At 37.0% G+C, this 13873-nt stretch overlaps 1 protein-coding gene across 3 annotated transcripts in view; it reads left to right on the top strand.

The window, feature by feature from the left end:
- The window catches only part of RNGTT (RNA guanylyltransferase and 5'-phosphatase), a 193439-nt gene that overhangs the window by 3148 nt on the left and 176418 nt on the right, over positions 1 to 13873 (top strand). For all 3 annotated transcript variants that reach the window (XM_037391363.1, XM_037391362.1, XM_037391365.1), the window contains exon 2: positions 4535 to 4644. In XM_037391363.1, coding sequence (XP_037247260.1) covers positions 4535 to 4644 — 110 coding nt within the window. The remainder of the gene's footprint in view (positions 1 to 4534; positions 4645 to 13873) is intronic.

Here is a 13873-nt window from a genome sequence, read left to right as displayed (position 1 = left end):
CTCAAATACAAGAGTAACGCCTCTGGTTCAGGAAGTCACTGAGCTATAGCTGCTTGTAGTTGGGGGGGAATAATCTGATGATGGATTGTCATCATCACATGTTTTGGTGATGGGATACTAGGTGAAATGTATGCTTTGACCCCGTGCAGTTGTTCTTGAAACAGAAGAATGTTACTTTTTAGGTTTGTTTTTTTTTTTTTTTTAATTGTGGATTTTAGTATTTCATTTTATTCAAATTTCCCTTTCTTAGCCATGGTCACTTTACACAGTCTAGCCTTCCTAATCAATGCTAAATCTAAATATACCATGGTCATACATAATATAGTGGCTGCTATCACATACTGAGTCAATAGTTTCATGTCACAGAAAATTGGACTCAATTGAGGATAGCTTTTTCACTGGCATGCTCTAGAGTTCAAATTTTAAGGTAAAAAATGTGCCAAATTAGAGCATGTATATGTAGGAAATGCGATGTCTTACATTGTTCACTTTGATTTCTTAGATTTATCCACTTGATGTCTATGCTCTGACATATTGCACTCTTATTCTTAGAATTTTTACCTATTTTTCAACCTAAAGTAATACCGTGTTATACAGGTAACTAATTTGGCAAATATTTTAATATCCACTTCCCAAAACTATTTGACAAATTTTAACTTAAATTGTGGAAGTAGGTAATCATCAAGTGTCAAGGTTCCAGTCACATTTTGGAGTTAATTTGAAAGTTTGATTAAGGAGTTACAATTGTTACCATAATTTCATTTAGATACACTAATGACTTGGGGTGCTTTGATATCCTTGTAAAATATCACCTTATTACTGTCAGATCACTTAGTTCAACATAAAGAATTGATTATTTAATCTTCAAGTGCTTACGCATGGAGATTAAGTTGTTGCATCAGTTTTTCCTACATCGATTCTTTAGCATAAGGTGTAGGGCTAAACTTTAGCAGACACTGTAGCTACTGCTTCATTTATTCACATCCGTATTACTCAGAAAGGTTAGAAGTCTTTGTTAGGATTAAAGCTTAGATTTTCTGTAGCTTAATGACACTCACCTGAGAGGGGTTTATATGCACACAGGGAAGGAGGACTTTCAAGAGTCTATACAAAGATCAAATAGTAAATTTTCAAGGTAAGGGAACTTTGGTTTCTGTTACAAGAGGAATACGATATGAGATCATATTAAAGATATTTAATACATGCGTAGCAGTCACAGTTTAGAAAAAAACAAGAATGTAAACAAGGAAGATAGTGTTTGCTGCATAGGAATAACGTGAAATTCTATTGCAGAGAAACATAGTTTATTACAAAAAAACGAAACAACAAACCAAAAGAAAAAAAAACAAAAGCGAAAAAACCACCCCAACCGAAAAACCAGAGCTATTGTTTTCATAATCTAATTATGGAATTTCCGTAAAATGGAACTGAATTACATTAATTCACTGATCTCTTCTAACTTTGGCAGGCAGCTTGTCTGCAGCCGTGTAAGCACTGTTTCTCAGTGATACCACCAAGCTGGAGTTTATAGAAGTTGGGCGACTAAATAGTTCCAAAGGTCTGGGTTTGATCTTTGGAAGTGATAATAAATGGGCTCTATTAAAAGACTCATCACTTCCAGAGCTGTATAAAGGTGTTGAAATGCTGCAGGGTTTGCTGACTGGACTGCTTCGTCTGTCTTTTCCCGGTGATGGACAGGAATGTGTTATGGTTGCTGAAGGAAATCGGACACTAAATCAAGGTCCACTACTGAGAAGAGAATGAATACATTTGTTCTCAGTTCTAGAGATGGAGAACAGGATAGTCTTCAAGGTGATTGTATAGTCTCTAATCAGATGCTACAGGAAACAATCTTAGCCTCCAGGCACTGTTTTCCAACTCTGTTCCGTTTTCCCAGTATCGTGTGAAGTATGATAGTTCTCTTATGTATCCTTTGACTGTTGTGTCAGTGCAGCTCCTTTGCTTAATTTAATGCCTTGGCTAAAAATAAACCGTAGTTACATTCTGCATGTTCTGTAATGGGTGAGTGGATGTATTAGGATGGGAGCGGCAAAGTTAAAAAACTTTAAAGCATGCTTGGTGTTTTGCAGAATTTATGGTGATGATAGATTTTCGCATTAAGATAATCCAAAATTAGGTTTTGCATAATCAGTCTTTACAGAGGAGGATTACAAGTTAATGTGGAAGGGTTAATAGTGAGTGAGAGAGGCTGAATGGTAGTGTTGAAGGTGACAACACAAAGAAGCAAGAAAATTAGATCAAAAAATGAGGATGTGGAGGGGAGGTAGCTGTGAGCAGGGTGGAGAACATATAACTGGTGGAATGAAAAGGCAAAGGGAAGTAAAGTGAAGTTAGGAGTTTTTCTAACAGTAAAAGAAGTTGAAGTTGAACTGACTATAAATTTCTTGCCATTTAATGTGTATGTTGACTAAAGGAGTGAATAACTTTTAGTTGTAAGGTTTGGAATGGTCTCAGACAGGTGTAACAGTGAGGGTGTTTCTCATGTTGCTGAAAAACATTAAACCTGAGCTAACAAGTTATGTAAAGCTGCTCGGTTTCCATAACTACCTGTCTTCTGTGGTTTATAATGTCTCTTTCCTAGAAGTTAAATGCTTGCTGGAGACTATGTAAGATGTTTTGATAGAATTTAAGGCTACGGAGAACTCTATGAACTTCAATTTATTGCATAGAGAGACCTCTCAGCAGCATTAATTTAGTAAAAATGGTATGCATTCTTTTATTTTTACAAAGATTAGTGAGCTTCTCTCTCAAAACTTGATTTCTAGCTGATTACAATGGGTGCTTTAGTGTCTTTTTCATTTGATGTAGTTTTGTTTTGCTGAAAACAAGAGGATTTTGTCTCTCACATTGTGAGGAAGTATTCTTTCTTGATGAGAAAACAGTATTTTCATGAGTAATTTAGAATAATTTTTTAGGATTAGTGTTGGATGTGCTGATTCACTTAAGGATCTGAAACTGAATATTTAAATACTGCATAGAGACTGGTGGATGGTGGCTGTTACTCTACATAGCTGAACAGATGCATCAGGTGCTTTAAGTAGTATAGAAGTGTGTTACATTTTTTCTTAGTTCAAAATATTGTGTGGATATTTGTGTTTCTAAATAGGAAAAGCTTTTGAAAAGTTACTGAAATTAAAAAGAAAAAAAAATTATATATAGAATGAACTGTATTTCTTTTTCCTGCTAGGAAGTAGGTGGGTTAACTGCTTTTAGAGCCATTTTATAAATCTAATTCAATAACTTCAGGACCTATCAGCACTTTTTTTCCTGGAAGATGTAATGTCTGGTGCTCCAGTCTGAAGTTCTTCCTGCATTAATAAACCATTTCTCCTGCTCTTCTGTCCCATACAATTATATGATTGCGTTTCCTTGGTTTTAGAAGGGCTGTCTATTTAACAGCATGGAAGCAGTTTTATTTAAAAGAAAGGAAAGTTCTGGGACAATAATTTTTTTACATTTCCTTGGGGGAGGATTTTTTTATCAGTCTTGGGCTGTAATTCATTTAAATAATTTCATAGCTATTTAGAAATGCTGAGGTTCTCCCAGTTTTACTCCCTGGCTACGTCATTGACCTTGGTGTGGCTGGGCAGATGTGCCAGGTCTCTTTCTTACTGACAGTTTGCTTTCATTTTCCACATCTAACTGCTGTTCAGGATCCCAGGTGTGCATGGGAAGAGGTATGCTGCTTCCCAGGCAGATGTGGTGTCCGTGACCTGGGCTCCAAGTTCTTATCTGTTGGTCAGTGCGTGCTGCTCAAATACCTGTTCCTGCTGGGGTTCAGCAGGAAAGAGCTGGAGATCTCTAAGGAGATTATTTCAGCTACCCTATGGTGAATGTGATGGATGAAAAAAATAAAATGAGTATTTAAAAAGATTTTGGATATCTGGGGAGTGATGGATGTAGTCTAGTAAGTACTAATTCTGATCAAGTTTTTGTTGCAATTTTGTAACTTCCCTGATGTTTGAACCATGTGTAGATGTTGTTTCAGAAGGAAGGTTGAACACTGCCACAGAACTCTTCCAACAAGCCGTAAGGAGCGTGTTAGAAAGATTTGTATTGCGTAAATGTTCTGGACCAAATGCTTCCCCCCACCCCCAGTAATCTTTACCTTATTTTGTGTTTGCAGGTAATCAAAGCTCATGTTTACATGGTTGGTAATAAACTGTGATTTAAAATGCTATTTTCATGTTTTTAATTGTACTGAGTTTAAATTTTCTCTATTCTGTTGTGTGCTATGGCTGTGCAGCTTAAATCACACTAAAAGCTAGCTAAGAATGTTAAATTACTTTGTTTTAAATGAGTTGACCTGTATTTCCTTAAAACTTCTAAACTTACTTGTGAATTCTGAGAACTTAGAACTAAAAATACTCCAATTCAACTGTTATTGATACTTTTCATGCAGTTATTTTTCATTGAATGTGAACCTCTAAATCCTTTCAGAATGCTTTGAAATCAGTAAGTGTATATATATGAGTATACATAAAATACTGCAAAATTTGATTATCTTTCATAGGGAAGTTTTTACCTTTGAAGACAATGTTAGGACCAAGATATGATGAACAAGTTGCTGAAGAAAATCGTTTTCATCCGAGTATGTTATCCAACTACTTAAAGAGTCTGAAGGTAAAGTTAAATTTTCGTGTAATTGAAACATTACTTTTATTATTAGTGTTTATTCAAATGTTGCTTGTCAGATTTAGGAAGAAAGTAGCTGATGGCTTCCTTTGGGACATCTTTACAGAAAATTTATTTTTTGTTTACATTTTCAGGTTTTCTCTGCAACTCCTAAATTTCCAAAAGTACTTTCTTATAGGCAAGAACTGTGCAAAATCCTCTAGCTCATTCACTATATTAGCGGCAAGAATCTCACTCTTGTTATTGCTGTTGCATTTTGGAGAGATGGCATTATCAAAATTCAGATGGTCAGAGTTGGTAGTTTTACAAATTAATCTTGCATATGCATATGTTAAATTCCAGTTTTGCTTATAGGAGTGAAAGCGTTTAACAGTGAAAGGAGAACTTCATAGAACTCTTCTGTAGTTTCAATGCATAATTTTCTTCTGATGCATAGAATGCTTTATACCAGTCATATCCAAGTATGGAAGAAAACAGTTTATGGCTTTTATCCAGTAACTTGCTTAAGGAAAAAAAAGGCATAAATAGAAAAAAAAATAATGAGATTGGATTGGGACCCAGGAAGGTGGGTAGATCCTTTTATCATTGGGTTACAGAGTTGTTTATCTGGTTTATTTCTTCATTCCCTGTTTTGCCCATTTCTGTCTATCTACTTCAGCTTGCATATTGTTCTGCATTGTAGCACGAGTTTGACAATAAAGGTGGGGAACAGGACCTTCCCAGCTATTCGTATAGGTCTGTGAAGTGTTGTGCCCAGTCCAGTGCATTTGGAGATGGGGGAAAAGGGATTTTGAACCTCTCAGGCAAAGGCAGGCTTACAACCTAATTCTTTTAATCTGTTTAATAAACTGTTATATAGAAGCTTAGCACCATTTTTTTTTTTACTATTGTATAAAACTAATCACACTGGTGACATTTTTTTCTGGTTCTCTTGTTTTTTCTTTCTTTTTTTGTGTGCTGTTGATGTAAGTTATTTAGGCTTAGGTATGAAGTAGACTGTGAGCTACTTATCGTAGGAGTGATAGAAGTACCCATGGACTAATGTGATAAGAAAGTACTATTGTAGTTGACTGGCTAGCAGAGATATGATTAGTAGACAGCCAGTCTGTTATTTAACTTGAAATTTAGACAAAATATGTAAATATCTATAATAAAAATCAAGAAAGAAGTTGAAAAACAGAGAATGTTACAAAAAGTTAAGAAGACACAGCCTTGGGAAAAGGAACAGACACCATAAATATGTCAAGCTAGAGAAGTAACAATGTATGCTTAGGGAGAACTAAATGGTTAAGGAGACCAAACAGAAAGTTACTTGAACTGTGTGTGAACCTTTCACAATTAGCATGCCAAAAGATCCACCCTCTTGCAAAGAAAGCCCACACTAACAAAGCCCCCTCCCCAGAGAGTGTGCAAGGTGGAAAAAAAAAAAAAAAAGAACGCTGTACCTTTAAATGGAAACGAAACTAAGCTCCTCAGACACAGAATTAAGTGTGGCTAAACTGTAATTGTAAACAATTGTTCAAAGTGTATAAAGTGTTTTACTGTGTGTTAAGAGGTGAGCTAATTTTTGTGGGTTATCACCTGGCACCCTACTTTGCCCAAGCTAGAATGAAAAAGATAGAAACACCTCAACTTGGTGTGTGAATTGGCACTGCCCACAAGCGGGACAAGTTTACCAGCAGTCTGGCAATGAGATGAATGTGGAATTGAGGAGACCTTCAAAACTAGATTTTCCCAAGGCAAAAGTATCTTACTGTGCGTGGTTCTTGTCATTTTACTGCACTGAGTTTTAACTGCTAGTACTTGGCAAAATGAATCACTTCTGAAATGTGGTTATTACTTAAGTCCATATAATTTGTCTCCCAAATAAGAGACTTCAGCAGAAGCTTTTACATCTGGATTTTGGTAATAGTGAGATATTGCTGCTACCACAGATTTTTGAAGGTACTGGTTCAGCATTTAAGACAATATCTGTCTGGGATTAACTTTCTCTGACAAGCTTCCTTTACGATTCCTTTTTCTCTTGGAGCTAGTAGCTGAAAATCTGAATGTTAGACACTGATTTGATAAGGGATGGCAGTCCTGTTTTTTTTCCAATTGCCAGTATTGACATAGTATCTTAATGATCTCATTAAAAAAAATTTGCAGGAGTGTTACCAAAAGGTCAGTTGCATGAACTTGTTTTGCAGTTTAGAAAGCCCGCATTCTTTATTACGGTGCGGGGAGCATGGGGGATATATCCACCTAATGTGCTCACCTTGTCCTCAAATACATGTCCCGTATATTCTGTATAATCATACATATGCATTACATTTCCTCAAAATCTCATACATATTTGATTATTTTCCGAAATGCATTTGCATTAGCCCCTCCTTCTTTTGTACATCCACCGTTTCTTCTTATTTGAGTCAGAGGGCTGCTTTTGCAACCACTGAGACATTTACTTCATGACCTGGTCATCTTGGTCCTTTTATGATGTTTTCTTGGCAAAACCTGCTAGGTTTCTGTGAGATTCAATCAGTTATTTTCTTTCATCCTAGATGTTCCTTTCAAGTTGGATCATAAATCTCATCCATGCAATACCAGGTCTTCTTGATCACAATCGAATAATTATACTGATACAAGGACTTCTTGATTACAATCTAATAGTTATACTAAGGTTATACATTAAACTTCTGGCATCAACTCCCCCCTCTGCTTTTAAGGCTATTTTCTATGATTATAGCCTCATTCTAAATCATCATTTTATTATTTCATTGCGGATTACAAAGGCGTACACATTGAATCAAACAACAAGAAATGAGAATTATGATTACAATTAAGAAAATCGAAAGAACCAATTGTTTAAGCCATCCTAAGTTAGGCAGCCAGGATGTTAACCATGAGAAATCCAACTGTTGTCTCTCTGCAAATCCTTTGGCTAAGTCCTTTAGTTGTTGACTTTTTCTCTATTAATTTTGAGTTATCCAATAAATTAAAACAACACATTCCCTTAAATTCCTTACATCCATGATTGTGTCTAAGTAACAAGTAATCTATTGCTGCTCGATTTTCTAGTGTTGCTTCCCTAACAGTTCCTAAGGCTGTTAAAGCCCGTGATGTGTAATTTATATCTTTTACCAAAGCACATACAATTCTTTTTCCTCTTATTATTCTCAATTTTCTTTGTGAATTTTATTTTCAGCAGTGATTGTTGCTGTACTGTCCATGGGGTTGGGGCTGCCTTTATTCTGAAATAATGAATCCATGATCCCTTACACCAAATATTCACTGCTGTGTAGGTGGTTAATAGAACTGGAAAAGGTCCCTTCCACTTTTCAGTCAGAGGTTCTGCATTCCATGATTTGATATAAATCCAGTCTCCTGGTTGGAAGGGATGTGCAGGGTTGTCTTAATTCAAGAGGCCCGTTGGTTACTACAGACCTCTACGGTTCTGTTTTTTTTCTGTTTATTTTATTTATTTATTTATTATTTTTTATATATATAATATAATATATATATAATATATTTATTATTTTATTTATTTTCCCTAAAGAAATAAGATTAGCTTTAAGATTCAAATCTCCAATTATATGTGTGGAACAGGCACGTGTGGAACCTCATAGGGTCACCCATACGCTAATTCATATGGGCTTAATTTACCTTTTCCTTTGGGTTGAATTCTCATTCTTTATAATGCCAAAGGCAAACTTGTAGCCATGTCGTTGATGTCTCCTGACAAATTTTGGCAAGTTGCTGTTTGAGTGTGTAATTCATCTGTTCCACCTTACCACTGGATTGGGGTCTATATGAGGTATGACAATCCCAGGTTGTGGATAGGGTTTTACTCAATTGCTTTATAATTCTAGCAATAAAATGCAGTCCATTGTCAGATGATATACCTAAAGGAATTCCAAATGGGAGAATTACCTCTTTCAATAACATTGTAGTCACTTCTCTTGCCTTGTTTGTGTGACAGGGAAAGGCTTCAGGCCACCCAGCAAAGGTATCAACTAGTACCAGAATATGTCTGTATCCTCCTTTTCTGGGTAACTCAGTAAAATCTATTTGCCAGTAGTCCCCAGGTGATCTCCTCTTTTAATCACTCCAAGAACCAATCTGTTACTAACTTTGGATTGTTTCTGAGACAGATTTCACACCTTCCTGTGACAAACTGAACGATTTCAGTCATTGCTCTACTCATAACTAAGTTCTCTGTTCCCCAGTGGTTATTATGCTCCTTTTGGGCTATCGCTTTCATCAATGCCGTTGAGATGATTATTTGGCCTGTGGGTATGACTGCCCATCCTCCCTTTCCTTCTTTGACCTGTGATTTTTTAATTAGCTTAATATCCTTTTCATCATATTTTGGTGATCAGTCAGGCAAAACTATTTCTTTTTCAGGAGCTAGGGTCAAGATACCTTTTTCTGCTGCCTCTTTTGCGGCTTTATCTGCTAGCTTATTACACAATTCTGAAACAGTTTTACCTGTTAGATGTGCTTTGCAGTGCATTACTGCAGCTTCCGTTGGCTTCTGGATACTCCCCAATAGTTCTTGTATCTGTGTGGCATTTTTGATTGTTGTCTTCTGTGATGACAACAGTCCTTTTTCTTTCCAAATGGCTGCATGGACATGGACTATACTGAAGGTGTATTTGGAATCAGTCCATATATTAGTTTTCCTTCGCTCAAATCCAAGGCTCATGTAAGAGCTATCAGTTCAGCTTTCTGCGCAGATACCTTTAAAGATAATGCCTGAGATCCAAATTACCTTGTCAATGTATATCGAGACATCTGCTTCCCATCCCAGATAAAATTGCTGCCATCTATGTAGAGTTCCCAGTCTGGGATCTCCAAGGGAGTGTCCTTGAGGCCAGGCCTGCTGGAATAAACTTATTCGATCATTTGTAAGCAGTCATGCTCAGGTGTTCCTTCTTCTTGTTCAGCGGAAAGAAACATAGCAGGATTGACAGCTACTGTAGTTGTATATCATCGTGTTCCAACAGTGCTACTTGGTACTTCAGCATACGACTAGGAGATAACCAGTGGTTTCCTTTTTGTTCTAAAAACGTAGCTACCATATGAGGAACATGTACGGTCATTTTCTTTCCCATAGTGCATTTGCAGGCTTCTTCAATCAATAATATTGTTGCTGCTACTGCTCTTAGGCATCTCAACCAGCCCTGGTGTCCTCAGTCCAATTTAGATATCTATTTTGAGAGGTTTTCAGTAACTCATTTAGAGGCTTTACCAATATTCCATAATTCATGATCCATAAACCACACCATCCTGTCATTCCCAGAAATGTTTGCAGCTCCCTTATGATCTTTGTTTCAGGGAGACGGCAAATAGCTTCTTTTCTTTCAGACCCTAATTGTCTCTGACATTTAAAAATTTCAAATCCCAATTTTTATTTATTTAGGTTTTTTTGCTAGTCCATATCCACTAATTCCCAAGACATTCAGAAGGCTTCAGAAGGCTTATGGTCAAATCAGTACTTTGCTTCTTAGTCTCTGCTGCAATTAAAATATCTTCTATGTGTTGCAAAACAATTCCTTGATTATTTTCTTTTCTCCAAATTTCTAATTATTTTGCTAGTTGGTTTCCAAAAATAGTGGGGCTCTTTTTAAAACTCTGAGGTAGAACTGTCCAGGTGTATTGTGTTTTCCTTCTTGTTTTAGGATTTTCCCATTCAAATGGAAAAAGCTTGTGACTTTCAGTATCTAGAGGAATGCAGAAAAAGGCATCTTTTACATCCAACGTTGTAAACCAACCCTGTTCTCCTGTAAGTGATGTTAGCAGCATATATGGATTTGCCACTATGGGGTGAATACCTTGGACCATCTGATTTATTGCTCTTAAGCCCTGAACTAGCCATTAGTTCTTGCCATTGGCCTTTCTGATTGGTAAAATGGGGGTATTACATTTTGACTCACGTTCTATTAGTAACTTGTATTTTATAAAATTTTGTATTATAGGTGCTAGTTCTTTCTTTGCTTCTGTTTTCAGGGGATATTGCTTAATTCTTACCAGAGTTGATCCTGGTTTTGGTTCAGTTACCACTGGTTCTGCTCTCTTGGATCTTCCAGGAATTTCTCCTGCCCACAGGAACTGCACAATTCCGCAATGGGGATTACAGCATCCTCCACTTTGGAAGGAATTGGTATCTCCTTGGAGGTTTTATTCTGTAATAAAAAAGCTGCCACTTTAACACTTTTAGTTTCAGGAATTAGGATTTCAAGTTTTCTGTTTTTAAATCTAATTTCTGCTTCCAGTCTGTCTAGTGTATCTCTTTCTAATAAAGGTTTGGGTGAATTTGGCCAGTGTAGAAATTGACGAGTGATCCATTGCTTCCCTAATTTCATTGTCAGAGGTTTAAAAAATGGTCCAGAATCACTTGACCCTGTGGCACCCACAATATTTACACTTTTAGTACTTAATTCCCCTTCCAATGTATTTAACACAGAATATGTAGCCCCTGTATCTACTAGAAATTCAATTTTCTCACTTCCCAGCTCTGCTTTAACCAGAGGTTCTGCTGGGAAGGATTGCTCTGGTCGTCTTCAGTCCTCCACTTTGACCAAAAGTACAGCATCAGGAGTCCCTTGTCATTCTGGACATTATCATTTCCAGTGTCCTTCCCTTTTGCAAAATGCACATTGATTCTTCCTTAGTCTGGGAGGTATCCCATTCCCTTATCTTTATCCTCCGTGCCCCTAAATAGCTCCTCTACCTCTTCCTCTAAACCCTCCTCATGCACTGTTTCCAACCAGCACAGCAACTAACTTACGTTCTCCTTTTGAGTTTCCCTATCCCTATACACTGCCCATGCAACGTAACATCTATTTATCTCTTTCTCTAATGCTGACACTAAAGGATTACTAGGAGGTAGATTAATACCACATTCTTTCTGCTGTTGAGAATGATTTCTTAAAGTAAAAAAACATATCTGCATACCTCTTGTTGTCCCACTTTCTCTCTTAAAAACATTAATTGCAACAAAGTATTATAATTTGAAGATCCATTCATAGGCCATTTCTCCTCATCATCCAGTTTATAAAGGGGCCACTTCACAATTTACAATTACAATACTTAATATTCCTCGATCTACCGATCCTCCTGGGGGCCCACTAATTTCTTTCCAATGTTGTAGTATATATCCTAAAGGTGACTTTTTCATAATACTCCCTTGAGACTAGCCCAGCCCCATGTTACCAAATTCTTTAATGCAATCTTAGTCAAAATAACAGAGCCAAAAGTTTAAAACTAGAAAGCAGAAAAGTCACCTGAAAGTCTTCAAACCAGACCAGGAACCTCGGGCTTTCGCCATGTGATTCAACCTGGAGGGGTCAAACCCCTCAGGTACCACTTTAGCCCAACCTTGTGGGGCTCTTGCCACCGTCTTACAAGCAGGCAGAACCAGAATAAATATAGAAAAAAATGCCTTAAATCTTACCGGTGTTCTTGGCTCTGAGATCGTTGGGCCGGGAATCAGGGAGTCTCCTTGAGAAAGCTTCTCGCCACTGGCTGGAGGGTCCATGATTCGCCGAGCTGCCAATTTGTGACAGTGTGAATAATTTGATTTTTAAAATTACTGTCTTGAGTAGGTAGGTTAGTATTTCATAATGTTATGCTTCATAAAAGGTAGATTTATCTTTGTTACAAAGAGCTAGGATATTAGTTAACTCAAAAGGATGTTTGGGCAATTAGCGTGCCCAAGTTACAGTATGCCCATTAGAAAAACCAGTTGCCAGTTTTCAGCCACTTTATTGTTTTCACAGATAAATTAAATCACTGATTTAAACTATTTTCCTCAAATAAGGAGTGCAATAAAAATTCCTGGGACTGGAGAGAATTCAGTGTATTGTGGTATGCTCTCTCCCTCCTGGGGAGTTTTTTTTTCACGTTCCGGTGTCTAATGAGAAACTTCTGGGGTCAAACAAGGGGAACCTAGCTAAACCTGTTTAATTGCACAGCAGCAAGGGCGCATATATAAGACATTAATAGATGGAGGTAGCTGGAATGTGAGAAAGTGAGGAGGAAGGCTTTTATAACTGTAGGAGGACGTGGAGAGCTTGGCCAAAATAAGTATGAGCGGAATGGAGGTGGTATGAAGATCTTGGTATTATTGTACGTAGAAGATCAGAATTTCAAGCTATCAACGAGCTTTATTTTTTTTCCTTCTATCCAGTAATCTTTTACAATTAGAAGCAAGAAAACCAACTAGTTTCAGTTGTGTTTCAATGTGGTGTTCTAATATTGTAGTGTTGCAACAATCTTTGTAAGAAATAAACGTATGTTTTACTGAGAAATTGCTCAACAATTTATTCTTTCTTCCAAAACTGTGTCATTCAATGGATGCGGTGAACTCAAAGATGTGATTCATGCAAAACATCTGAAAAAACAGTTTTTTTCCAGTGGTTGACTATTGTAGCTTAAATAGAAGCTGTTTTTTTGAAAGACTATTAAGAGCTTTCTAGGAGCAAACTTGTGAGAGTGTGACTGAGAGGATGACTAGTGTGATGTCAGGGTTTCAGAGCAGAGCAAAGCATCTGTATGATGGACGTATGTGTACTAGAATCTGTTCTGTTGGCGAGAACTGTGGTTGGTCAGGACAAGCATAGTATAACCCCAGTTCAGTGACAGAAATGTTTTGATTCTTGTGGTACCAGTGGTTTTTTACATGACTTTTTCAAACATCATAATTGTATACTTCGATATGTTACATAACCCCCTACTTTTTAAAAATTTCTTTATCCTTTTCTCATGCCTTCCACTCTCTAAATTGTAGTGTGTTATGTGCAGCTAATTCCATGAATTGAGAGAGCAAATGTTTATGCTTTCTGTAAAGCAAGGAAGCTGCTGTCAGGCCTCATATGCTCTATATGTCATACATGCTTTTATAGCTTTGGCTAAATTACATTGGATGCCTGTTCGGTTTACTGCTCCATTAAATGTGTGAGGAATTGTCACTTCACAAGATCTTTACTTGTGTATGATTGAAACGATTAATAATGGCAAAGGAATCGCAGGCTAGAAGTCCTAGAGTTGTGTAGTTCAGAACTTCCTCTCTGGCAGACACTGCTGTATTTCATTCTCATATTCAAATTAAATACAACATCCCAAATGCCCAGTGATGCGTTGGGTCTGAAGTATGTTGTAGTGTTCTGGCTTCTACATGTCTGTCATCTGTGAGTGAGTGTGTTTGAAAGAGTAAAACATGTGAGTATTGTTTGGT

Source organism: Falco rusticolus, chromosome 6, assembly GCF_015220075.1.
Source record: "Falco rusticolus isolate bFalRus1 chromosome 6, bFalRus1.pri, whole genome shotgun sequence".
Taxonomy (NCBI): domain Eukaryota; kingdom Metazoa; phylum Chordata; class Aves; order Falconiformes; family Falconidae; genus Falco; species Falco rusticolus.
The sequence above is the reverse complement of the archived record's forward strand: the minus strand, read 5'-3'. Positions and strand labels throughout refer to the sequence as shown.